Here is a 25,185-nt window from a genome sequence, read left to right on the forward strand (position 1 = left end):
TCTTAACGACTTGAGACTGTCTAGTCTGCCTCAGTACCGTTGTGTGAGGTTTAGGTGGCTTTGACTTAGTACTTTCTTTTCTTACTCTGCTTCTGAGCCCTGTGATGTAATAGCAGATGATTCTGATCTGCCGAGAAACCTGTTCTAACAGAAAATTCTGTTAGAATATAAAACCCACGATGGATACAGAAGAGATCAAATCAATTGAGCCTCTTGCATTAAGCGTATATGAGCAGTCAGGATTCATTCAGACAAGCTCGGAGGGATGAATGCACTAAGAAAGGGGACATCCTCTGGAAGCAAGGGACAATGATACCTCAAGCACCAAAGGCTACAAAAAATACCAGAAATAAACCTCAAACTATAATCTTACGTTCCCACATGTCAAAGGAGATCCTGGTAGAAAATTGGGTAGGTTCTGGTGCCCGGATAAAAAGGCGCAGACAGCTGCACCTGCACTGACCGCGCTCCTGCAGGTCCAGGCTGCCGTGTCTTTGTTGAGGGGCTAAGGTGTGGATCGCTTTGCAGGGGAGGAAACCAGATGGACAAGGAAACTGTAGCACTTTGGAGGCATTCCTGCTTCTGTTCTTAGTGGAGATCAGAAAGGAGGTTCGGGGTCATTTCAGTCCAATGCCCCTCTGGCTTGTTAGAGGTGACAGAAGAAAATTGCCCTAGATGTAGAGGAACGAAAAGATGCTCCTTCTTTTGGCTCTGCTGTTAGAATCCATGGAAGGACAGGGATGTCTCCATCTTGGCCGGAACTCAAGGTGGTAACCTGCCTCTTTCTCTTCAAGTTTTCAGGTCCCTCTAGAAATGAAAACACAGGTATTATCTCTTTCAGCGCTTCAAGCCATCTCTCTAATATTAAGATGGAGTGAGCCTGAGTGGAGGCTCCACTGTACCCTGAGTGGAGCGTCAGCTGTTCACGACTGATGGGGACAAAGTTGGCCTCTGCTCCGTGTGGATTCCAGGTAAGTGTGAAATAGTTCCCCTTCCCTGTGCCACACCTCCTACCTGCCACACCCCCGCCGTCTCTGTCATCAACCTGAGACTATTCCATCGTTTCCAGCTCTTAGTATCAGTGTTCCTGTGTCTCTCTTTGAGTTGCAACAATTTCGTTTTAAGCATCCAGCAGAGAGAGAAAACTACTGGATGAAAATGAAGCTGATGTAACAAGGTTTAGCATCAGTTAAAAAATGGGGTGATTCCCCTCGAGGTGTGAGAGCTATTGGAAGGCCCTCACATCAAGGTTCAAAAGAAACAACTAAAAATGCAGGCCTGGGGCTTCCCTGCTGGCGCAGTGGTTGAGAGGCCGCCTGGCGATGCAGGGGACACGGGTTCGTGCCCCGGTCCAGGAAGATCCCCGGCGGCTGGGCCCATGAGCCATGGCCGCTGAGCCTGCGCGTCCGGAGCCTGTGCTCCGCAGCGGGAGAGGCCACAACAGTGAGAGGCCTGCGTACCACAAAAAATAAAAAATAAATAAAAATGCAGGCCCGCTGGAAAACTCTCATGGGAGGGAAGCCTCTTCTGGGTCGTCCCAGAGACGTCTGAAGAGAGGCATCACTCACACAGGCCTTCGGATGCCAGAGGCTGCCGTGGCTGAGCTGCTCTCCCAGGCCTCAGGGGAGCCGTCCACCTACATCCAGAAGAACCTGCTTCTCGAGCTCTGGGAGGAAGAAGCGTCCTTTCTAAAATCCCCCCACGTCCTCAGAGTGTGCCCCGGAGACCCCTGCCTCAGAATCGCCAGGGCGTCCGATCAGACCCTCTGGACCCTCAGCGCTAGCGGGCAGCCAGGAGGAGTGCTCTGCGGCCCCGCTTGGAGGTCCACCACTGAGCTTTGCGGGGTGGGGGGCTGGGCTCACGGAGCTGGTTAGACTCACGCCCTGCCCTTGTTAGCCTCGGCGGGGGCCTTCTGTGGGTCCCCTCACCTCTAGTATGGGAATGGTCCTAGGGCCCCACAGCCAGGGCGGTGCTGGGGGGAAATGGGCTGAGAGGTCAGGACCCCTCTGTCCGAACCTCCCAGACTGATTTTGGAACCTGGTCCTCCCCGCCAGCTCAGGACTGGGCCGGACTTCTTCAACCTACCCCTGCAGCAAGCCTGGTCCCACGGACCCTCTGAGCCTGGGGGCAGCGTCGTGGAGCTGCACCTCCGAGGCTCCCTGGGCGAATGCGGAGGGTCCTCCATTCCCTGTGCCCACGTGATGCCCCACCCCCCCGGCCCACATGACCCTCCCCTCTCTCTATCCTGCTCACGGGCTGTCTGCAGCCACGGCAGCGAGGAGGCTGCTCTTTCAAACGTCTGTTTTCTGAGGGGGTGAGGGATTGGGGCTGAACTGGGGGCTGAAGAGCATTGCACAGCCCTCAGCGCTGGGCCAGGCGGTCAGCTAACAGCAAAATGCGCCCCAGCAGAAGTCCCCGGCAGGCCTGTCTCCTAGCCTTGCCCTGCAATGGGCTGGCACTATATGCCTGCAGAGGACACACAGCTAGACGACAGCAGGGCTGGAATTCCAGCCAGGCCCGGTCCTGGGGCCTCAGCCCTGCTCGTAGCTCCTGATTTAAGGCAAATATTCCAGGAGGAAGAAGTGGAAATTAACACCAAGGCACTTGAGGAGTTTGGTCCTTCTTAGCCAAATGCTTTAAATTAAAAGGAGCATTTTAAAGGTCTTGATCTACCAGGACAGAAAGCAGATTACTGGTCACTGGAGGCCGGGGGACAGGGAACAGGGAGCGACTGCTTAATGAAGACTTATTTCCAGAAAATGAAAATATTCCGAAACTAGGTAGAGACGGCAGCAGCCCAACATCGTGAATGGGCAACATGCCCCCAGATTTTCACTTTAGAATGGTCAGTTTCACTCTGTGTAAAGTTTGCCTCAAAAAAACCCAACGAAAACAACAACAACAAAATACAGCAAAAAAAAAAAAAAAGTTCTTTGAAATTGGTCCAAGGCCTGACGTGGGACTCAGAGCCGGTGATCAGGTCCGCAAACATCTGCTGCGCGCCCGTGGGGTGGAAGACCGGGCTGTCCCAACTCTCGCTCCCTAGGTGGGTGTCTCTCCCTGTCTTCTAAGCCATTGCGCTGGGGCCTGGAGTAGGCTGGGGCATTCCTTGTCCCTGGGTGTCCCATTCTTCCTCCCGCCATCACCAGGGCTCCCCCTGCCAGCCCTGGTCCTGCCAAGCCAGCCTCACTGACCCATCTCCCTCCTCCAGCACCACCCCCGACCGCCCACAGGGAGGCCCCCCCAAAGCACAGAACTGCCCAGACCCCTCCTGATTGGAGACTCTCCATCCCCCACCTGTCTCCACACCCACACGTGCCCACCTGGCTGGTTCCCGTCCCCCAGGGCTCTTCCTCGGCTGCCCCTCCTCCTTTCCCCAGTTGGTGGAAGCACGTTTCCTTCACGTCCCAGCAACACTCGCCCTGTGTGTGCCCACCCGCCACGCCCACCCCGCCAGGGCCTCGTCTGTGGGATTAGCCCTGCTCAGTCTAACGCCCAGAAGCACGAAGTCACTGCTTGACAAATCGATAACTGATTGGTCACTTCCTGGCTCCGGACAGCAGGACTGGGGTCCCACGGAAGGGATGCCAGAGGTGGACTGACTGACGGGCACCAGCACGAGATTCCAGGGCAGGGGCGGCGCTGCACCCACCTCCATCTGCTCGTGAATCCAGTCCAGGAAGGCGGTGATGCGGGTGTAGACTCCGGGCTTGTTCGCCGCGGCACAGCCAATGCCGAAGCTTGTGGCTCCCACCAACTTCCACACCCTCCTCTCTTGACACACCAGGGGCCCCCCGCTGTCTCCCTGGATGACAAGGAAAGAGCAAAGGGCACACAACAGGCACTGCCATGGTGTGTCCCTTGTCCTGGTGGCAGGATCCCCCCCTTCACTCTATCACAAAATACAGCACGAAGATGGCTCTGCATTCACCCCCCAGTCCTTCTGGAACTGACTTGTACCCCTAATAGTGGCGTCCTTATCCTTTGGGGACGGTCCCCCTCCAGCCGTCTCCCTGCCAGATCTCGGTACCCTGAACCCACGAAGGTCAAGGCAGCTGGGGAAACAGAGGGATGCTCCAGAGGGAGGGTCTGTCTGGCCAGGGGCTTCGGCTGGACCAGGCAGTGCTGGAGTCTCGCCCACTGTAGCTTTGCAGACTGGATTCCCTGGTTCCCACCTGCCCTCTGCCCCTTTGGTCCCTCTGCAAACTCCGAGACCCTTCCAACTGCCCAGCACCCAGGCAGAGGGGAGCACTGGGTAAACACTGATATCCTGAGCAAACTTCTTCCCACGCCCTGTAAATTTGCTTTTCAGTCAGTCACAGGGACATGCTGGTGGTGGCCTCTCCCGCAGGCTGGGTTGCCACAGCAGAGCAGAGCCTTGCTCGCAGCGTGGCCCCCAGGGGTCACCAGGGCCCCTACCTGGCAGCTGTCCACACCGCCTTTCAGGTAGCCAGCACAGACCATGGAGGGGGAGATGATGCCACCGTACACGTCCCTGTGGTTGCAGATCTTGTTGGAGATCAGAGGCACAGCCGCATGGTTGAGGACCGGGGAGGCATCGCCTGGGTCAGAGCAGGGGGGGGTTTGTGTGGTGCGGGGGGCCCCCACCAGGAACTCAGGGGGCCTGCATGCAGGTGGGGAAGCCTGGAGGTGGATGGCCTTAGAGCTCTGCCCCCTGGGGAGTGGGCTGGGGGACCCCGCTGCTTCATGTCAGGGCCACTCACTTCCCTAAGGTCACCAATGTGGGAGGACGGGGGGCAAATGTAGCCAACAGGGCCCCCTCACCTGCCCCGCCAGAACCTGTCCTGGGCCAAGCACTTGACCTACACCAGTCTGTTTAGTTCCCAGAATAACCCAGATGACAGCAGCAGGGAAACTGAGGCACGCGAAGGTCCCACTCACAGCTTTGGGGTGGAACCTGGGGGTGGTCAGCAGAAACCTGTACTCCCAAAGGCATCCACATCCCAACCCCTGGAACCAGGGACCGTGTCACCTTCTAAAAGGGACTTTGCAGATGTGATAAGACCTTGAGATGGGGACACGATGCCGGGCTCTCTGGGTGGACCTTAAGTGTAATCTAATCACAAGGGTCCTTCAAAGGGTCAGAGAAGGAGATGTGATGATAGGAGAAGCGGAGGTCAGAGGGGAGAGAGATTGGAAGATGCTGTGCTGCTGGCTTGAAGGTGGAGGTGAGGGCAGAAGCAAGAGTTGCAGGGGCCCTAGAGGCTGGAACACGTGGGAACGGATCCTCCCCCAGAGCCTCTGGGAGGATCACAGCCCTCCCGACACACTGATTTATGACTTCCGATCCCCGTAACTGTAAGGTAATACACGTGCATTGCTTTAGGCCAGTAAATTTGGGGTCATTTGTTACAGCAGCGACAAGAAACGAACACATCTGTGGTGGGTCAGCCTCGCCACCCACCCGAACAGATCGACACACTCTAACTTCACCTGCTTGTAAACTGTGACCTTCACGTATTACAGGCTCACCACAGGGCACGCCCGCCTCCCATTCCTCTCATGTCTCAGTGGCCGGCTGGGGGTCTGCGCTACACCCCAACCGGGACACATGGGCGGGGACATTACCCTGGGAGCCTGGGGAGCAGGCCCACAGCCCTCTCGGTTCTAGGCACCCTGGACTCAGAATCTTGATTTCAGAACACTGACCTCCATCCTCTGTGGCCCCCCAGCCTGACGTCCAGCACATCTTCCCATCAGGAAAGTGCTCTTCGGAGTTGGGCAGACAGACTGGCTGGATCATCTCTGTTTGGAGAGGAAACAAGAGCTTTCAAGCCTGTGGCAGCTGTGGTCTGAGAAAACCGTCTTCTCAGTGCCTACCGCTCTGGCAGCTCAAGCCAGCTCCCAGAGAAAGGCCAGGTCCCTGGTCGTTTGGAAGCTATTTGCTCAGAGTAGGGACCCCTCGCCCACCAGAGCCCTGAAACTTTAAAACAACCCGAGACCGTGGCAACATGAGGGAGCCTAGACCAGGGCTCAGCATATTTTCTATAAAAAGCCAGATAGGGCTTCCCTGGTGGCCCAGTGGTTGAGAGGCCGCCTGCTGACGCAGGGGATGCGGGTTCGTGCCCCGGTCTGGGAAGATCCCACATGCCGCGGAGCAGCTGGGCCCGTGAGCCATGGCCGCTGAGCCTGCGCGTCCGGAGCCTGTGCTCCGCAACGGGAGAGGCCACAGCAGTGAGAGGCCCGCATACCGCAAAAAAAACAAAAAAAGAGAAAAAAAGCCAAATACTTTATATTTTAGGCTTGGCAGGCCACGTGGTCTCTGTTTCAACCCTCACCTCTGCCACAGTAGCATGAAAGCAGCCACGGGCCGTGGTGAACAAATGGGCCAGGCCGTGGGTCGATAAAACTTTATTTACAAAAGTAGGCAAAGGGTCAGATTCAGCCCATGGGCCGTAGCCTGCCTGCTCTTGTTCTAGACCACGGGCACGCTGCTTCATGGACCAACAGTGTGTGAATATTCCCATCCCTCCCGACATATCTGGAGGCGACGAGCCTGCCTGTCCACGTGGGCTGTGTCACGTAAGCCCTCCACCAAAGACTGTCACGGGGCCTTCGTGTGCCCGCATCCTGGGACACGCTAAGCTTCCGGGGCAGCTAGAGGAGAGGTAGAAGGGGGAAGGGCACTCACTCTAATTTTTGTCAAAGTGCAAGTGTTGGCACCTCAGTTCTTTATAACCAAGGGTCATTAATCATAATTAACAAACCAACACCACCTTTACAATTTCTCTTTGTTTCTCTAGAAATATTTGTTTCCGAGTGTGATACGTAGAGAATTCCGTGTGCTGTGTGATAAACACACTGTTGATTCTGCCAGGTCCAACCTGCTGCTGGTCCTGAGCCAGGATCCTGCTCCGACAGGGGCCTTGGTTATGATACTCTGCTGCTCTCTGAGCTGCCCTAGTCCTTGGGAAGCAGGAGGGGGCTTTCACTTATTTAGGAGTAAGCTCATATGCTTTGCTTCATCTGCAACACCTCGGAAAGTTCTGTCCTGTGTGGCTTTTCTGGTGTTTTGAAACCTCCGGGAGTCAGGACTTGACGTTTCTGTGGAGAAACAGAGCCTCTGAACTCAGCAGCTGGTTGGGAGAGAACGTTTCTGAGTATTTCCAGGAGCTGGAGATTCCCAGTGTCTTCTGACTTGGAAAGAAAGGGCTGCGGGGAAGATCCCACCACAAGCAGCTGGCTGGCCTGGGAGGCCCTCTCTTTCTCAGCCAAGATTGAGACACCAGGCAGATGGGTGGGGACCTCACCACAATAAACACGACACAAGAAAAAGCTCTTTGTTCCCACGTGCCTGAGACCCCCTTCTACCACCCACAGGCACCGGGTGGTCTGGCCTGGGGAAGTCCCTTTAATCTCCAGGTGGTACCAGCAGAAAGGAAGTAGCACAAGTGAGGGCCCCCGTGGCCCCAGCCAAACCAAGTTGACCAAAGTAGAACCACACAGGCTCTGAAGTCAAATAATCATCAGAACCACAGCCCACAGAAGCAGGCCAGGACCTGCAGAGTGAACCTGAACAGGGTGACCGTCTGCTAACATTGAAGATGTACGTCTCCTTACGAGGTACGTCTCCTTAAGATGTACGTCTCCTAACACGATGGTCCAAATGACCAGAATGTGACTGAAGATTTCTTATCATACCAAGAAGGGGGAAAATCACAACTTTAATACAAAGAGACGGTCAACTGAGGCCAACGCGGGAAGGAATCCCGTATTGGAATTATCTGGCAGAGTTTGTAAGGCAGCCTTCATCACCATGCTTCAACAAGCAATTCAAATTCTCTTGAAACAAAGGATAGCAACAAAATGACAGAGACCCAGACGTACCGTTGAAAGTGACAGGCCCGGCCAGCTTCATGAGGGCGATGTCATTGCCCAACCTCTTTGGCTTGTACTTGCTGTGGTAGATGATTTTTTCCACCAGATGGGAGGGGGCTGGACTGTCCAGCAGAGAAACGAGGCCCACCTGGATGGTCCATGACTTGGGGAGGTAGAGACTAAAATGAGAAAGCCCCAAGCACGTTAACCCACGGACCCCTCAGGTGTCCCGACAGCCGGTGCCAAGGAGATGTCAGCAGACGTCCCCCCCACCGAGCCCTGCAGAAGCACAGACCCACCCTATGCATTTCCTAGACAGGCCTTGCTCTTTGCACCTCTGGGCATTTGAGAAGTGAGCTGAACTTTGCTCCCTGTGAGAGTCCATCAGGGTCTGTTCTCCATCAGAAACCGAAGTAGAGGGAGGTGGAAATAACGGGGACAATTGCCCCTGTGTTTGGAAGTATCTTCTGTGGTTTTCTTCCAAGCCACCCCCCTGGAGAGAGACTCAAGGAGGGGTGGCTCTGGGGACACCCCTGCCTACCCTGCACCCTCCCTCTCCCTCTCAGCCACAGCATGGTCCACTGTGATGAGCTACGGGGAGGCCTAGGGCCTTTACGTTGCTGGGTTCCCTCCCGCGAGAGCTTCCTTCCTCTTCCTTCTCTCTTTTCTGTAAGAGCTGCGGGCCAGAGATCCTTAAAATGAGCCCGGGGTCACCAGTCTCACCCAGCTGATGGAGCTGGATCCACAGTGAAGAAGGAAGGTGTCCCGCCCCGGGGACATCACTTTGTGACCATCCGGTCTGTCTTCCTGCTTTCTGGACCTGCCCTGCTGTCGACCACCCAAATCAGCCCTGTCCCAACATGGCCCGGACTGGGATGGGGGCCTGCAGAAGATGAGGACCCCCTGCAAGGAGGTCAGGAGAACTCACTCATAAACACAGTGGGCAGCCGTGACGATCCACACGGGGGTGATGACGGACCCTCCGCACAGGTGGTAGCCCTGGAACTGCAGGCTGGCCTGCCAGGGCCACTGAGCCAGCAAGGACACGTTGCCACCCACGATGCGCGGGCTGGAGCCCGTCCTCAGACCGCAGACTGCAGAGCGAGAGGGAGGGGCAGGGGCGGGGGCTTTGGCAGGAGCACAGGGTGAGGGATGGGGGGGCAGGTCCCCTGCGGCGTGGGACAAGCAGGGTGCTGTAGGGGTGCAGTGGGAAAAGCCCGTCAGGACACAGCGCCAGGTACGGCGCCCCCTTGCCAGGAGCACAGGGTGCCTGCCCAGGCTGGGGGCGTGCACTGAGCAGCCCGTGCACACTTTTCTGGCAGGAGGGGTGGGGAAGAGAAGGTGACAGAGAGTCAGGCGATTGGAGCCACCACGGAAGGACAGGACATCGTGCGCCGTGGTCCTGTCTGCTGCTGAGAAGTCGCCCAGGGCTCTCTTCACCAACCTGGCAGATGGGGTCACAGAGTTCCCACCTGGCCCCTGGGAGGAAGGGACTGCCAACAGAGCGGTCCAAGGAGCGGGGAGGGGGGACAGGAGCCTGTGAGCCAGGGCTTCCTTCCGTTTCTCTCTGCGTTTCTGTAACTCTCACCTGAGCACTTCAAGGTAACCACGTAACCCGAGGTGCATCCCTCCCTAAAGTGGAGAAAGAATGCGTTTAATGATAAATACCCGAGGCCTGTGAACTGAACACTTTTTTTTTTTTTTACTTAAATCTTGGGGTAAAAGAAAAATAAACTTTACTCCCCTGCTCTTGAATACAGATTACAATTTAAAAAAACCCCACGAGAGTGAGGTCACACAATGCATTATAAAACACGTGACTACAGTGAGGTATGGTGTGCGTGACCGGGTGTTGAGTATTTCTAGGCTTTGTATAGCTAATGATAAGAAATGTATAATGAGCTATATTATATAAATATACACTGGTGTCATTTGCATGTCAGTTTTGTGGCTCTCCTGCCACAAAGTCCTTGCAGCCTGGGACACATGCATGTCAGAGAAGACCTCCCCCCACCTCCAGAGCTGAGATGTGATTGCCCGGGAAATGACACACACTGTCCCTTGCGTGGGTGGGTGCTCATGTTACAATCCAGCCTGGGATCCCTTTGTAGATCCCTTTGTAGATTTCCTGCCTTTAGAGCCCCAGTCCTGTCACATGATCATGCAAGAAAAAGCTAGTGTCACCAGACTGAGGTTTTAGGACCCAAGAGATGAGCTGTCCCTGCAGATTTCACGTGGGTTCAGGAGCGACTGTCAATTGCACAATAGGCTGACAGGCAGGTGTTTCCTGGAGCAGAGAACACACTCCTCTTGGGGTTTGGTCCAATGAGTCAGGAAGCGCACATGGAACGTGGGTTCAGAAAGCCTGACGTACCTCTGTGCACCAGACAGGTGACCCCTGTAAGCTTCAGGTACCTGACTGTCACTTAAGGATACCTCGTTTTACCTTCCTTATGACTTCTTTGGGGAAACATGTAATACAAATGGTGAACATTAAAGTATTTTGTAAATAAAGAAGGATACGTTTCTTTCTTAATTTCTTTCTTTCTAATATTTTTTCTCCTCCCTCCCTCCCTCCTTTCCCCTAACACATCAGCAGCGCCCACCGTGTGCACGGTGCAATGTTGCATTTACGACACGCGCATCACGGGACCCCTTTACCAACCTTCCTCCCTCTGTCTGTTGGGCTGTATTTGCCTTGCTTGGGATTAAGTTCTTGTACCCCAGCCTGGTGCGTCCACCCTTCTAACCAAAGTGGCCAAACCCGCACCTGGCACTTGGAGAACACAACCTCATGCACAAGTCCAGCGGATGAGTGGACATAAGTGGACACAGCACCACCTGGCCGCTTACCTCACGTACACCGACTGGTGTAAAGTGGTCACTTTGTCATCTGGCAAGAGGTGATTGATGGAAACGAACTCCTCTCGGAACTGCTCCTCCAGTGAATCCACTCTGATGGTGTCCGAACTCACATAGCTGCAAGCACAATGGAAACACAGACCTGATGTGTGGAATTCACTCTGTCGCAAATCTACCTGGGCTCAAGTCACAAGGATACAGGTATCATACTGGGAGGGGAGTCATTTTGCAGCCCCAAACCGTAAATGGCTTCCTTCTGCCAACTTAGCAAGGTATTCCAGACCTGGAAGAGTCTGGGGCGACCCTCTCCCCACAGCCCATCCACCCACCATGGGCTCCAGCCACATGCGAGGGAGGACCACTTCCTGACGTAGCTGGGGGGACACTCCCTGATGCATTGAGCTGAACTGACCTTTGCTTGGCCTGAAGCGAGCCTCAGAGGGAACAGAACACAGAATTGGGTGGAGTGTTTTCAGGTGAGCACCGAAGTGGGGATGCTGAGCGCCCCAGGTACGATAGGCTGGGGGGGGGGGGATGAAAGACTTTCCCAGGCTGCCCAGAGCTGGCAGGGTTCCCGTTACAGACAGATGAGCACGTAGACGGAGAGATTCGGGGGCACCAGGACAAGTCAGTGTTTAAAGGGTCAGGAGACAGGTCTGGAGAATGATGGAAAAGAGGGAATAATATTTTTCAAATCAGTCATCCAAAGAGTTATGAGATGGGAGGTCGTGGAATGAACAAAAGACAGAGTCGCTGGCTTGCTTCGCTCACGAACTCACCAGCTTATCAAGCATGATTTCATCAGGTGATTGTAAACGCTGGGGGGCGGCGCGGGCAGCGTACGTGGTGTACAAAGTGCAGCCAGGTTTGAGTTTTGAGAAAAATGTAATCTAGGCAGCAGCAATGACCCTTCCAGCCTCCCCAGGTATTGCTCAACCCGCTGATACGTCAGGCACCAGATGAAAGAGCCGGATGTTACCGAGATGGAGATCCTGATACAGGTGGACTGGGCCACCAGTGGGGCGGTGAGGGTGAGGCAAAGGGACCCCAAAGGCTGCACCTGGAGCCCCATAAATTGTCAAAGTCTCAGTGGTAACAACAACCATGACCACAGACTCTTACAGGGCGTCCCTGCGGTCCAGGCCGGCTTCAAAGCCCCAAGATCACTTGACCCTCACAGCGACCCTTTAAAGCTGGTATTATTATTCGCCTTGTTTTTGAGGCCTCAGTCATGTGACGGGGCTGCAGGTGTGCTGGGATTTGGACCCAGGCAATCTGAGTTGCCAGTCCATCTTTTATTCTTTATCACAGACCTCTGACACAGGATGCTATAGAGCAGAGGGGATCAAAGGAGGGCTTTCAAGAGAGAAATAGGAAGAATAAACAAGAAAGGATACAGAAGCAAATCTTAGAACTGAAGAAACAGGGAAGAACAGAGCAAGTTTAGAGGGAAGAAAATGGACAGTGTTGAGGGGACAGACTGGAAAATTGCATACTCCAGACTTGCTCTGAGATGGAACAAGGAAGGAGCCTCTCCGCAGACGGCTGGGGTGCAGAGACGCCTGGGCACTGCCGGGAAGGGTTGGGAGAAGGCGAGAGGGGCTGCTGGGTCCTTCTGCAGGACAGGGGGGAGGCCAAGGATTCAGGGCGGGGAGGTGGTCCAGGAGGGAGAAGCAGGGGAGGCAGATGGGAAGAAGAAGGGACGCCCCCTACTGAGTCCAAGGAACTATCTCCTATGGAGCAGAAATGCCCAAGGGAAGCTTTCAGCTGTGCGCCGTGGTGGTGGGGTTTGTGTGTGTGTCTGTGTAATTGGCGTGTGTGTGATGTGACGTGTGCGCATGGTGTGTGTGGCGTGTGTGTGTTTGTGGTGTGTGATGTGGGCTGCGTGTGTGTGGTGTGTAAATGTCCTCCTTGCCTATGAGGGGTCAAGTCTACATAATTCCTGAAGGCAATTGTGTGGGTGTTTTTGCTGTTGTCGTTGGGCTTGAAGTGCAGCTGATTTCTGAATCCAGGTTGTCTCGGGTGAGAAAGAGGCACATGTCAGGGATACGGGCTGGAGGGTGGGTGTCGCTGGCTTTGGAGGAAAGCGTTGAGAATGTGATGCCTCAGATTTGCAAGTCAGGGCTCCCTGCTCAGAGCGTGGAGGTTTCAACACCCGTTTCCTTGGGCGCCAACAGGGTTGCCCACTTCCCGAGGAGAGTGTGGGTGCTCAGAGCCTGCTGGTTTTGAACTCCAAGAATCCGGCACAAAGAGGAGCAGAAGCGCAGTCCTGGGCACCCGAGGAAGACAGCAGCTACCGGGGGCCCGAAGGAGGGGCCAGGGGAGGGACGGGGCCGCATCAGGGCCAAAATGTGTCGCCCCAGTGCAAAAAGTCACATAAGGAACGCAGAACGTTGAAACATGGAGAGTCCACGGCAATAGTTCTCTCTTCTACCTGTTTCTTTCTTCCACCTGTTGCTAATCAACTGTTTTGAATAACTGGACATTCACTAAATTGCTGACTTTTCGAACTTGGCTCCCTGGGGCTCCTTGGGAAGTGGGACCAAGCTGGGTGGTGTCGGGAAGCTGCCCAAAAGCTGTGGCCTGAGGAACTGGGGGCTCTGAAGCTATTGAATGTTTGCATCTAGGGTCCTGGCCTGAGACGCCCCCAAACACGCTAGGTCCCGAGTGACCTTGAGCAAGTCACTTAGCATGTTGGGACCTTGGCTTGCGCACCTGTGATGTCAGGCATCGCGGGGTTGCCATGGGGATGTCCAGGTGCCTTGTGCGTGATCAGCTAAACGGCAGCTGTCTGCCCTCATCGTGATCACTGCTCATGTCCTGCCCACTGCTGGACACTCTCTGAATTACCTTGGAAACCCCAGCTGGGCACAGGCGACAGTAGCGTGGTGACGCTTCCAGTCCTCAGAGCACATGGTCCTCCAGGTGGCAGCCGTGAACACCTGGAGTGCGGCGTTCTGACCGCTCACGCGGACTGACCAATGCACAGGAAGACAGGTCGTTAGTGGCCTGAGGAGCCCTGAGACCCGGCAGAATTTCTCTGCAGCCAGCCTAGACCCTCCCGTGCTGAGTCTGACCTGCCCCTGGTCAGTGCCCCACCCACGCAGGGCGGCCACAGTTCTTATCGTCTGTACCCCTGAGCTCTCTTGGAGTTCTCTTCTGCTTGCTTACCAACCCAATTTTAGCTCCATGTAAGGACCCTCCCTTAATACCCAGCCCAGGGTCTCCTGGGCTGAATGCCAGTTGGATCCCATGACTTAACAAAGGCATTGCCTTGGACCCATGTCTCAGATGGGGAAGGTCAGGGTCGGGTTGTACTGACGTCCTCCTGCTTCTGCTTCTGAAAAGGCATGACCTTACCACATCGGTACTCATCTTCCCCGTCTTTGCAGTCGGACACTCCGTCGCATCTAGCCGTCAGCTCAATACACTTAAAAGACGACCGACACCTGTACTTCCCGGAGCAGTCAAAGTGGACTGAGGAAAGGAGGGAGGGGGTCGGGGAAGGGCTGCTTCAGTGCACAGCACTGACAACCGTGCACCTGCCACGCGGCCTTGAGCTTGCCCAAGCGTCATGAAGGCTGCATTGAAACGGCACCACTGCCAGCAGCCTGCTTCCCTCAGCCCAGTTTCTGTTCCAGATTCCAGCGGGTGGGGCAGCTGCACCCCACCGTGTCTCCCTAAGTGACCTCAGGCCACAACTCAAGATGAATTTAGACTCCGGTGGCTCAAGGTCCAGAGAGAAAGTGCATGGCTGTGGCCGACTGGCTAAGCCGGCTGAGCAAGGAGACTTGAGAGAGGACCCCTGGCCCCCACTCTACCTCCTGCCTTCTCTGACCCTGGGCGAGAAGTGAGGGCACTGTGGACCCCAAAGCCGAGCACGTGGAGAGTTAAACTGATCTGAGATCCGCCTATTTGAAGAGTAAATGCGAAATTGTTCCCTATCAGGGACCATTCAAATGACTCTCTTTCTCAAAAACCACTTGCACCTTATTTGCAACCCAGCTTGGCCTGGCATGAATGGCCTCCTTGTCTCCTCCACCCGCTCCCACCCTCTCCTGCCTGTGGGTTCAGTTTCATCAGCTGCCTTTGGCCACTGTTAACTGGGCAGAGGCTCCTTGGTGACGAAAGCTCCACCACAGCCAAAGGCCCCGCTGGGGCCCTGGTCGGCTTCACGATCCTGCCGGCAAATAAAGCTCAAATCAGCAAACCCAGAGGGTGTTTGCCTTAGTAATTAGGGCTGTGTGGCGGGCCCGGGTTGGTGTGAGGGGGGAGCCCGTGAAAGTCTAAACGCCTGAACAGGTATTTGAGAACCTACTAAATAATGGATGGTACTCACTGCCCAGACCAATGGCCAGCGCTAATATCAGTGCAATTATCCCGATGACAATGATGGGAAAGAACTTCAGTGGCAGCAGAGACAGGAACTGGGCAGCCACCGCGTCGGCATCTAGAAACCAAAAAGCGGGGAGAGCAAAAGGCCACGGAACAGCGAATCTGAATGAAATAAAACAAAATTTAGCTCTTCATCCCCCCTGCCCTCAGTGCAGAGAATGTTCCAGCCCAAAGGGAGTTGACTTCGAGAAATGGCCGCCTACCCAGGGGCACGTTCTCTAAAAGTTGAGCCCCAAGCTCCCCAACACCAGCCCAGCTCCATCCGTCCTCGGTTAGGGGACGGTGTGATGGGTTGAATTGTGTCCCCCAAGAGACATGTTTATGTTCAAACCCTCAGAACCCAGAATATCATCTTATTTGGAAATAGAGTCTTTACAGAGGTGATCAAGTTAAATCAAGGTCATTAATGTGGGCCTTAATCTAAAATGACTGGTGTCCTGATAAACAGGGGAAATTCAGACACAGAGACAGACACACACAGAGGGAAGATGATGTGAAGAGACAGGGGCAGAAGGCCGTGTGAAGAGGAAGACAGAGATGGGGGTGATACATCTATAAGCCAGGGAACCCATGATTTATCAGCAAACCCCAACATCTAAGGTGAGGCAAGGAAGGATTTCCCCTGCAGGTGTCAGAGGGAGCAAGTCCTTGCGGTCACCTTAGTTTCAGACTTCTAGCCTTCAGAGATAATAGATTTCTCCTGTTTTAGGCCACCGAGTTTGTGATGTTTTGGTGGCCCTAGGAAACTAATACGGAGGGGAGGTAGAACCCCAACTCCCAAGGATGTTTTCCTACAGAGGAAGGCAACATGTAAAACCCAAGCAGGGTGCTTTCAGGAGAGAGACAGCTGGGATCTCTGAGAGGGTCACCAGATGATGTGCGGGTCATTCTCCACCAGTCCTGGGCATAGACACTGAAGGCCTTTATTCCAGACCATCTCTTGGAGGATGCTGGCAGAGCAAACAGCTTAGCAGACAGAGATGGTGTCCTTCTCCGGAGCAAGGGACAGGTTATTATTTACATCTGGCTTAGTAAATACCACCTCTTCCTTTGGGACAAAGCTTGTGCAGGTCTGTTTGAAGCCCATTATAAAAGATGTGGATTCCCTCAGCTCAGGGCTCCTCAGCTGTGGTGCAGACCCACTGCGTGTACAGCGTGCACCTGGGCCGCTCCACGTTGCTGCTGAGGGACGTGGTGGGCAAGCGTGACCTACTCAAACAGGATGCTCATGCCACCTGTGCTGTGCGTACACGTGTCTGACGGAAGGGCTGTGTCTTCTGCCAGCATCCGTGGGACTGGGGCAGGCTGACTTGTTAGCTTGCAAGTAGGGTAAAGCCCCAGACCCTTCCCAGTTCTTGCCTATAGAACAAGGCTGATTTGGTAGAAAAGAAGATGTGAAGAGCTTAAGATACCCAAAAGTGCAAGCCTCTCTGGACAACAGGAGGATTTCCACTGCAACGTTTACTCTCAGGAGAACAGGCCATTTCATGCAAATTATCTCATCAATCCTGAAAATACATCTATGCTGAAGTTGTCCTCTCTTATAATTAGGAAGGTTAGAATGTAGGGAGGGGAGGAAGCTTCCCAGGCCTCACATGACGACACAGGACGGAGACTGCCTTGGCCTGTTTTCCTGCTCTTGGAGACGTTGGGCCGAGAGTCTCCCATGGAAGAGCCAAAAAGAGGCTCCCTGTCTGTCTTTAGAAACCCACAACTTCATCCTCTGGCTATAAAGACTGCGATTATAAAATGGTCAGTACCCTTCCCGGTTGCCCAAAACAGAAGTGAATTAGAAAACAAAAAGGGAAAAAAGAAAGCGATGAAATGGGAGAAAAAGGAGAAAAGAGTAAACAAGGAAAACGCAGGAGCAGAAAGGGAAGAATGGGGGGATAGGAGATGCACATCAGACTCTGTGCCGTGAGTGTGGAGCGGGGCAGAGGGACCACCCGCACGGTCCTTGTTTAGCCTTGGATGCAGGAGGAGGCAGCTTGTTCCAGGGTGTGCTCTCAGCACCTAGAACGGCACTAGCCATTCCACGGTCCTCAGTAAATGTTAGTAGATTGAAGGAATGGATGGATGGATGGATGGATGGATGGATGGACGGATGGATGGTTGGTTGGTTTGGGGATGGTTTCGGGATAATGAACGTGGTTTTATCTCAAGGCCAGAGACCAGTTCCTTTCAGGATGACCCATTTAGAGTCAGCAAAGCAGACCCCTCCCCTCTACCTCCCCCGCCTCCGGAAGCCTGCCCCAATCAGTCACTCTCCCTACTGAGATGCCAGCTCTCCAGTCACACTTTAAAACTCAGCAGGAACCCCAGAATGACTTCTCATCATTCTAGCTGTTCTGTATCTAAGAGTGAGGTTTAGGAAGTGAGCCCCAGTTGTAGATCCAGAGTGTCCTGCAGTTATAGCGCCTCCTGCAGGCACAGCGCCTTTGTATCCGCTCACATTTGCCACTTTACGGCTCCTCGGCCGCGTGCCCTGTGGTCCCACTGTGGTCCCCCTCCTCCTTGCCCTGTCTTTGAGGTCATGCTTGGAATAAAAAGCAAAAGGTATAGCATCTCTTCAAAGGAGGAACGCAAATGATAAACAAGCATTTGGAAACGAAAAACACACCACAAATTAGACACAATTACATATCACCTTTGCGATGTATTATTACTACTACTACTATTTCCACTGCAGTCCAAAGTGAAAGGAAATGGATCTCCGCTTAACAGTCAATAAGAGTATAAATTGTGTCAACTTTTTGACAGTCAAATTGGAAATATGTACCAAAAAGCTAAAAAATGGATAGAATTTTTGACCTATCAATTCCACTTCTAGGAATTTATCCTAAAAAGTCATCATAGATGTACACAAATCTCTATGTAAAGGACACACTTAAAGGAGCGACCTTGAAAATATTGATGCACGGACAGATGGAGACAGCCTAAGTGACCAACAAAAGGGAGGTGGTGAAATAACAAATGGCATAGAAATATCTAAAACGATAAGAGGACAGGGGTCGGCAACGTGTTTCTGTGAAGGACCCGATCATAAATGTCTTAAACTTTATGGGCCATAAGTGGTCCCGTCACAACTTCTCAACTCTGCAGCTATGGCCTGAAAGCAGCCAGACAAAATGTGAATAAATGGATATGTCTGTGTTCCAATAAAACTTTATTTATAAAAACAGACAGCGGGCCAGATTCGGTCCAGGGGCCATAGTTTGCCAAGCCTTAAAGGCTATTTAATTATTTAATGTCATGGAAAGATGAACATAATATTTTTAAGTTAAAAAAAATAAGCTTCAAAATCATACAAAGAGTACAGGCAGACCTCGTTTTATCACGCTTTGCTGATATTGCAGTTTTCATAAATTGAAGCTTTGTAGCAACACTGTGTAGTCAGGTAAAGGCTAGCATTTTTTAGCGATGAAGTTAATTGTTTAAGTTAAAACGTAATTTTTTAATTAGGGTATGTACATTGTTTGGGGGCATAAGGCTATTGCACGCTGAATAGACTATGCTATCGAATAAACTTGACTTTTTGTACGTATGGGGAAACTAAAAAATTAGTGTGACTCATTTTATTGCAATATTTGCTTATTGCAGTGGTCTGGAACCAAACCCAAAATATCTCTGGGGTCTACCTTCATATTTCACTTCCAAAGAGAAATACAGATATGTTGATAGGAAAAAGGCAAGAAATAAATTATAAAGTGCTAATAGGTTTATCTCTGAGTAAGAGTAAAATTGTGGTTCATCTTAAAAAAACTTTGATTAACTGTATTTTCTAATTTTCTCTCATAAACAATGTATTGGTTTATTTAAAAAGAAAAGTTTAAAAAAGTTTTTATTCCTTCCCATGACTAGGAATTAATCATGAAGAAATGATCAAAACTTAGCAGAAAAGAATATGTATAGTGCTATCATGTTATGATTTATATTATAAAATATTAGAAACAATTATATGTCAAATGATGACCCAAATGGCTACGTAAATTACACACCTACCTGATCCTATAAAAAAGGGCATTTAGAAAACCAAAAAGCACATGGAAGAACGCCTGTCTGCACCTGCACTGCCTGTGAGTGTATACTTATGGTCAAGGACATGGAGAGAATAAAGAAAATGTAAAAACTAGCTAAGTTTGGGTGGTTAGGTAACTGCAGGATGTTTTTTCTTCATTTCCACTGATGCTAATTTTTGAAAAGCATTTGTAAGTTGTGTATATTTTCCCTTACTTGAAACCTCTTCTCCCACCTCCCATTGGTCCACATCCGCTGTCCAGGTGGTTTAAAAGGAATCGTTAGTGCGGCCCCCATGCCGTGCTTTCTGGAACCCTAGCCAGGGGCCCCAGATGTACCTCTGCCCAGCCCCTGGGCTCAGTCTTCCCGACTGCAGCCAGGACCAGGGAGACACAGCTTCCTGTGACAAGTCCTGATAGGGTCTTTGCCAGAAAGATCCTATCCGGGCACGAAGGAGTCTGCCATTTCTCCAAGCATTTATGACCCATTTCCAAAACCAACTTTCCTTCCTTCAGTTGCTAGGAGCAACTCCGTCACCTGCTGTTGAATTTTAATCTAGGTATCTGATACCGTGAAGGCAACCGGCTTATTTTAAGTTTTCTGGAAGGGCTGGTGACCACTGATTGTCAGGAATTCCTGGAGGGCTCAGAGATTTCCTGGCCAGGATCTGACCCCTAACTCCCAGGGGCAGTGGGAGCCTGGATTTCTGAAAACCTCCATCCAGAGAATACCAACACCTGTCTCCAGGGAGTTGGCAAGAGGCTAACCAAAGTGACGGCCCCCCTAATGCCCCTTCACTCCAGGATTCTGCAAACACGAGGAAGCGGCCTGTGGGTGTGAGGGCTCCTGGGGAGATATTTCTCCAGGGGAGCACTCAGCCACATCCATCATCTATATGGGGGAGGGGAAGCGGGGCAGAAATGATCCCTGGTGCCACCTACCTGGTGTAACAGGACTTATTTTCAAATCGTCAAGGCCGAAAAGCGATCTGAAGGAGAAGGGGGCTTCGGCAGCAGGCGGGTCATTTTCCCCCATGGTGACTATTTCAGGACCTCGGAGACCAGGCTCTACCTCCACCTCCTTCGCAGGAAAGAACAGAGAGCGTTTGCGTCCCTATTTCTAGTTTTAGCATCAAACGAATCTTTGTCGTGTGAAATCTTTGAAGTCTGACAATCCACATAAAGAGCTTTCAGTGCGATAAATCGAAACTATTTGTCCAGGGAGAACGCATTTTTTTTTTCTGAGCCACAGCAGATAACGCAGAAACGTCTAGAGTGAGCGAAACTACGAATGTAATTCTGCCAAACGTATGACTTTCCCATTATTTGTTCAACCAATCTTCAAATCAATTGAACAGCATGTCTCTAGAGATATGCCCTTTTACCATTTAGAAGTTAGTTACCATTATTTTTCAGAAGATAAATTACTTTCAAACCCTTTCCTTCTCTGTTTTGTCCCACTTAAACTTGACCCTTTGCCCGTGCAGGTGATACACCTACCATACTATAAGAAGTCTGGATACTCACATCATGTCCGTGCCCCCAAAATGCAGATAGCACCAAGGAAGGGACGCTCACCCCCAGTATTCGGAGCTTCCCGTAAACACAACCTTTTCCTGGCTCGCACAGGCTTGACCTAATTAAGGATGAAAGTATCCTCGCCCTCTGGGTGCCCAGTCCCCCCCCTTACCTCGCAAAGGGAGGAGTGGCTGGGGACTGCGGGCTCGCCCAAAAGCTACACGGGGGATCTGTTTCCTCCAAGAGAATTCCACCTATCGTGATGCCGGACAGGTCAGAAGCCTTTGGAAGTCATTTCCAATAACTCAAAAGAGGGGCAGAGGGAGCAAAGAAACAGTCCAAATGTTCCCGACTGAATTCCGGCTCACTCTCCGAGGAATCAGGCGAGAGCACCCCAGGAAGTTGCTTCTGCAACGTGCTAACGCCTAGACTTGCCAACAGCCATATAAACATGGATACTTAGATCACCCATTGTTATTTTCTCTCCATTTACTTGTAATGTTTGAAATTCAAAAGGGAACTATTAAGCCACTTAAAACAAACTCTGTCTTCATGCTGTTTCACGTGGTCATGGGAAAATCTAAGCAAGAGTCATGCGCTAAAAATGTTTATTTCATTTCCATTGCGAGAGTAGCTTCGACGAATAGCTTAGGAAACTAATAATTCACATTCAGCATCTTCTACCTTGATTCTTGCTCGTAACTGCAGCTTACCGTCAGCCTGTGGCAAATTCCACAGCCTGGCTTTAGAACGAGAATAAGAATCAACAGCAAAAGGCTTTCTGAAACGGGGAACCTAGGTAAGGGAGTCCCTTCCCAGCAGGTCATGGTTGGGGGGTTCACATCCAGAAATGTTGAGAAGTCATCTTTCAGAAGCGGCTTCTCTCCCCTGCACCTGCCCCACCCCCACCCCCCACTCCACTCACCATTTCTGGAGCCGCCATCATTAAAAGCAGAAATAATTTCCTTTCTCATTATAAAAGCAAGCGTGATGGTGAGCAGGCTGCCAACAGGAGAGTCCAACCGGGAAATATTTCCACCGAGGCACTCAGCCTTGTCGACTCAATCATCACGCAAATGGCTTGATCACGGGCCCCTGGGTAACCCTACCTGGCAGTGACTATCAAGTAGCCACTGGTGGTTGACTGCAGAGACCAGAGAGGGGAAAATGTGGCTTGCCTTTAATTAGTTAAGTAAGGTAAGCAAACCTTTTCAGAAACTTCTCATAAGAGAGGCTTTGGGACACAGGCACTCCTTTTATTTAAAAGAACAGGCAGGTCCTGCCCACTGCTGAGCAAGGTCACCCAGCAGGGCAGGGAAACTCTTTGGTGGGGCTTTCGAGCCCCCTGTGTGCCCGACCTCAGGTTTAGACTTGCAGCGCTCTGCAGACAAAGGACAGGGGACCCGCAGCCAGCACTCTACAGAGACACCCTGCCCGCTCCACTCTGCAGAGTCCTCTGCGTCCCAAGAGGCTTCTGCACACAATACGGCTTAGAGATGTGTTATCAGGAAAGCACAGAGCCCTGCTGCTGTGGGCAGGGGACTAGGAAGCCCTTTGGAAGGCCAGGGTGAATGTGAGCTAGATGAGAGTCGTGCATTCACTGATTCAGCAAACATTGATGGGCCGTCTGCCATGAGCCAGCCATCTAGACTCAGAGCAGGTGGCAGAGGGGACAAAGCACTCACCTGTGGTCTCAGGTGATGACAAACAGTAGGAAGAGATGAGGCCAGGAGAGGTTTAGATAATGATGGGACGGTGTGGTGGAGGAAGGCCTCCAGGAAGGAAGTGATGTGTTCGTAGAGCCCTTGATGATGTGGCAAAGTGGGTCTCGTGAGCCTGATACTAACCAGGACTCTTGGCCTCCTTAACCAAGAGAAATTGATAAGAGGCCAGACAAGAAATTCAGGCAAGGCTGTATCGGGGCTCCTGTGGCCACAGGAAGGAGCAAAAGCAAGTAACAGGTTCCCCTGATCGCTCCCCGAGGCGGGTTGAGCTGTTTCTTACATGGGGTGAGGGGAGGGGTGTGTCCAGGGGTCAGGCCAGAGGGTGGCTCAGGTGGTCTGCCCACCCTTTTGGTGGTGTTGAGTGCAGGGGGCATGCGCAGTGCCTTGCTTTTGCTCCCAGCTCTTCAGAAGTGGCAGTTGGGGTTTTGTTTTGTTTTTTTTTGGTCTTTTTGTATTTTTTGAATCTTGTTGTCCAGAATTTGTCCTAACTGTGCATGCATGAAGTTATCTTTAATTCTTTATAGTTTATTTGCATTTTGTTTCTCTAGGAGACGTTTGTCCAGGTGCAAGCACTGCAGCAAAGGATCCCAGGTCCCAGCCTGTCTCCAGCTAAGAGGGGAGCTTGCTCCAAGCATGGGACCATCAATGCCAAAGGCCCAGTGGAGAGGATGAGTTAGGAGTGTTGGAGAAACTCAGGAAAGCCTATGTGCCTGGAGAGGCCAGAGGGCAGATCTTGGAAAGCCCGGGCTCCTGGAAGGACTCTGGTTTGGCATCCACGTGAGGGAAAGGGTGGAGGAGCTGATGTGGTAGATCCCCGGGTGTGGTGGGGATCGACCTGTGTGCACCAAGCATAGGGGCAGGTTTGTGTGTACAGAGGACCAGTACGAGGTTACTGAAACCCTGGGCCACCACGACTGCAACCAGGGTGCTGGTGGTGCAGGTGGAGATCAAGGGCAGGGTTTGGGATCGATTTTGAAGGTCGCATTGGTGGGATTTGTCAACGGCAACAGTAGCCAAAGAACTATATTCAGCCAATCGTGAATTACTTCAGTCTTGTTTTCCCACCTCCGAGCACCTGCTCACATATCTCTCAGTGTCTTTTGCATTTAACACCAGGTATCCCTCAAGCCCATACATCCCTTCTTTACATCTGTCCTAACTACCCTCCCCAGTCCCTGAAGGAGCATTTGCTCTCAAAGACAGCAACAGGAAACTTAGAACTTAATTCTTTCTTTGCTTTTACCTGAGTGTCATAGCTGGCGCTCCCAAGTGTGGTACAGCTCTCGAAGGACAGAGTCTAGAATGTACTCTTTGGGTGTCCAGCCCAATGGTGAGTGTACGATGGGCCTCCATGTCTACGAGTTGATTGTAAACCTAGGTGGATGGAGAATACTGAGTGGACATGCAGAAAACCAAAAGCAGCCACGAGGGCATATTACCATGTGTTCACATGTTGGCACGTGGGTCACATGAAGTCAAAGATTGGGACAATTCACCAGGGAGTATTAGGGAAAGAACCCATGAAGGTAGCTGGACTTCTACCACCATAAAGTAGCTTTTCAGAAAGGTTACCTACAATTCAATTCCATCAAACTCAAAATAAAATGTTAAGGAAACAGAAATCAGCATACGTAGGGCTGGCAGATATTCACCAAGCTAATGTCTTCAGAGGTCCCCGTTTGAAGGTATGAGAAGGGGCATCCTCCCCTGAGGACTGCTCTAGAAGCTGTGAAGCCTTCGTAACCATCTTCACACAGCTTGAGTTACAGGTGTGGTCTGTTTCCACCTTGATTCCTTTAGTGAGTGAAGGGAGGCTTTGGGGCTCAACCACAGGAGAAATCGTTGATCAGGAAGCTTTAGTCTTTTCACTGTTGGCCTTTGAAGATAACTTTGCAATCTAAGAGAAAGGAATTAAGCTAGATAGGGCACTTCCTGGTTTACACGGATATTTTTTTTTTTAAATTTACATCTTAATATGCTATAAGCACCAGGGTTCACAACGTGGCTTACTATTAGAAGAGAAAAGTATGTTTGAAGAGAGGCTCTATTTCAGACCCCAACTCTACTTTTTTCCCTTTGGGTAACGAGCTTTGCCTATTTTCAGACATTCAAATTTAAGATCTATAATTCATTTGATTTTGAAATTATTTCATCTTTTGAAATCCCCAAAGGAAAAAGATATTACTTTAAAATATAATTTTTACTTTTCACATTTAAAGGTGAAATATTGAAACTGTTTCCTCTGAGGTGGACGAAAATATAAGGAGATGCACTATGTAGGTATATGTCACATGTATTCAATATTTGGTGTCCAAACCAGTGCAATAAAACTAAGGAAGAAGGAGGAGGAGGAAGAAGAAGAAAGAGAAAAAGAAAAGAAAAAAGAAAAAAGATGAAAGAAAAAGAAAGGAATAAAGGAAGGAAGGGAAGAAAGAGGGAAGGAAGGGAAGAAAGAGGGAAGGAAGGGAGAATTTTTAAAAGAAAAGAATATGTACTGGTTAGAAAACAAGAAACACAGCTAGTATTATTCATAGACAAAATTATTTTTGCACAAAGAATATCTTTAAAATTCTAAAGATAAACTTTTAGAATGAGTAAGTAAGTCAAGTAAGACTTGTGGATATAAGTTGAGTGTAAAATAATGTGAAATCAATAGTATTTTGATTTACCAGCAACAGAGAGTAGGAACATGAAATTTTTAAAAGATATACTTTACAGTGCCTCAATAATAATCAAATATCTAAGAATAATAAAAGCAATAGTGTAAAACCTTGTGAAAATTAAGAGGGAAACCTCACTAAAATGGAATTGGAAGGCCAGAAGTGGGAGTT

The 25,185-nt window shown here is 51.3% G+C and overlaps 1 protein-coding gene across 1 annotated transcript; it reads right to left on the bottom strand.

Moving 5' to 3' along the window:
- Positions 1-768: 768 nt before the first annotated feature.
- Positions 769-22,321, bottom strand: TMPRSS3 (transmembrane serine protease 3). The gene is made up of 13 exons (XM_079922924.1): positions 22,316-22,321; positions 20,055-20,193; positions 15,041-15,151; positions 14,062-14,178; positions 13,552-13,675; positions 10,693-10,818; positions 9,428-9,471; positions 8,768-8,933; positions 7,849-8,018; positions 5,671-5,766; positions 4,420-4,562; positions 3,653-3,805; positions 769-807 (listed from the first exon to the last, which is right to left on the bottom strand). Exons 2-13 carry the CDS (start codon positions 20,146-20,148, stop codon positions 790-792), a joined length of 1,362 nt encoding a protein of 453 aa, XP_079779050.1. The 5' UTR covers positions 20,149-20,193; positions 22,316-22,321; the 3' UTR covers positions 769-789.
- Between the last annotated feature and the right edge of the window lie 2,864 nt (positions 22,322-25,185).

Source organism: Stenella coeruleoalba, assembly GCF_951394435.1.
Source record: "Stenella coeruleoalba genome assembly, chromosome: 5".
Lineage (NCBI taxonomy): Eukaryota > Metazoa > Chordata > Mammalia > Artiodactyla > Delphinidae > Stenella > Stenella coeruleoalba.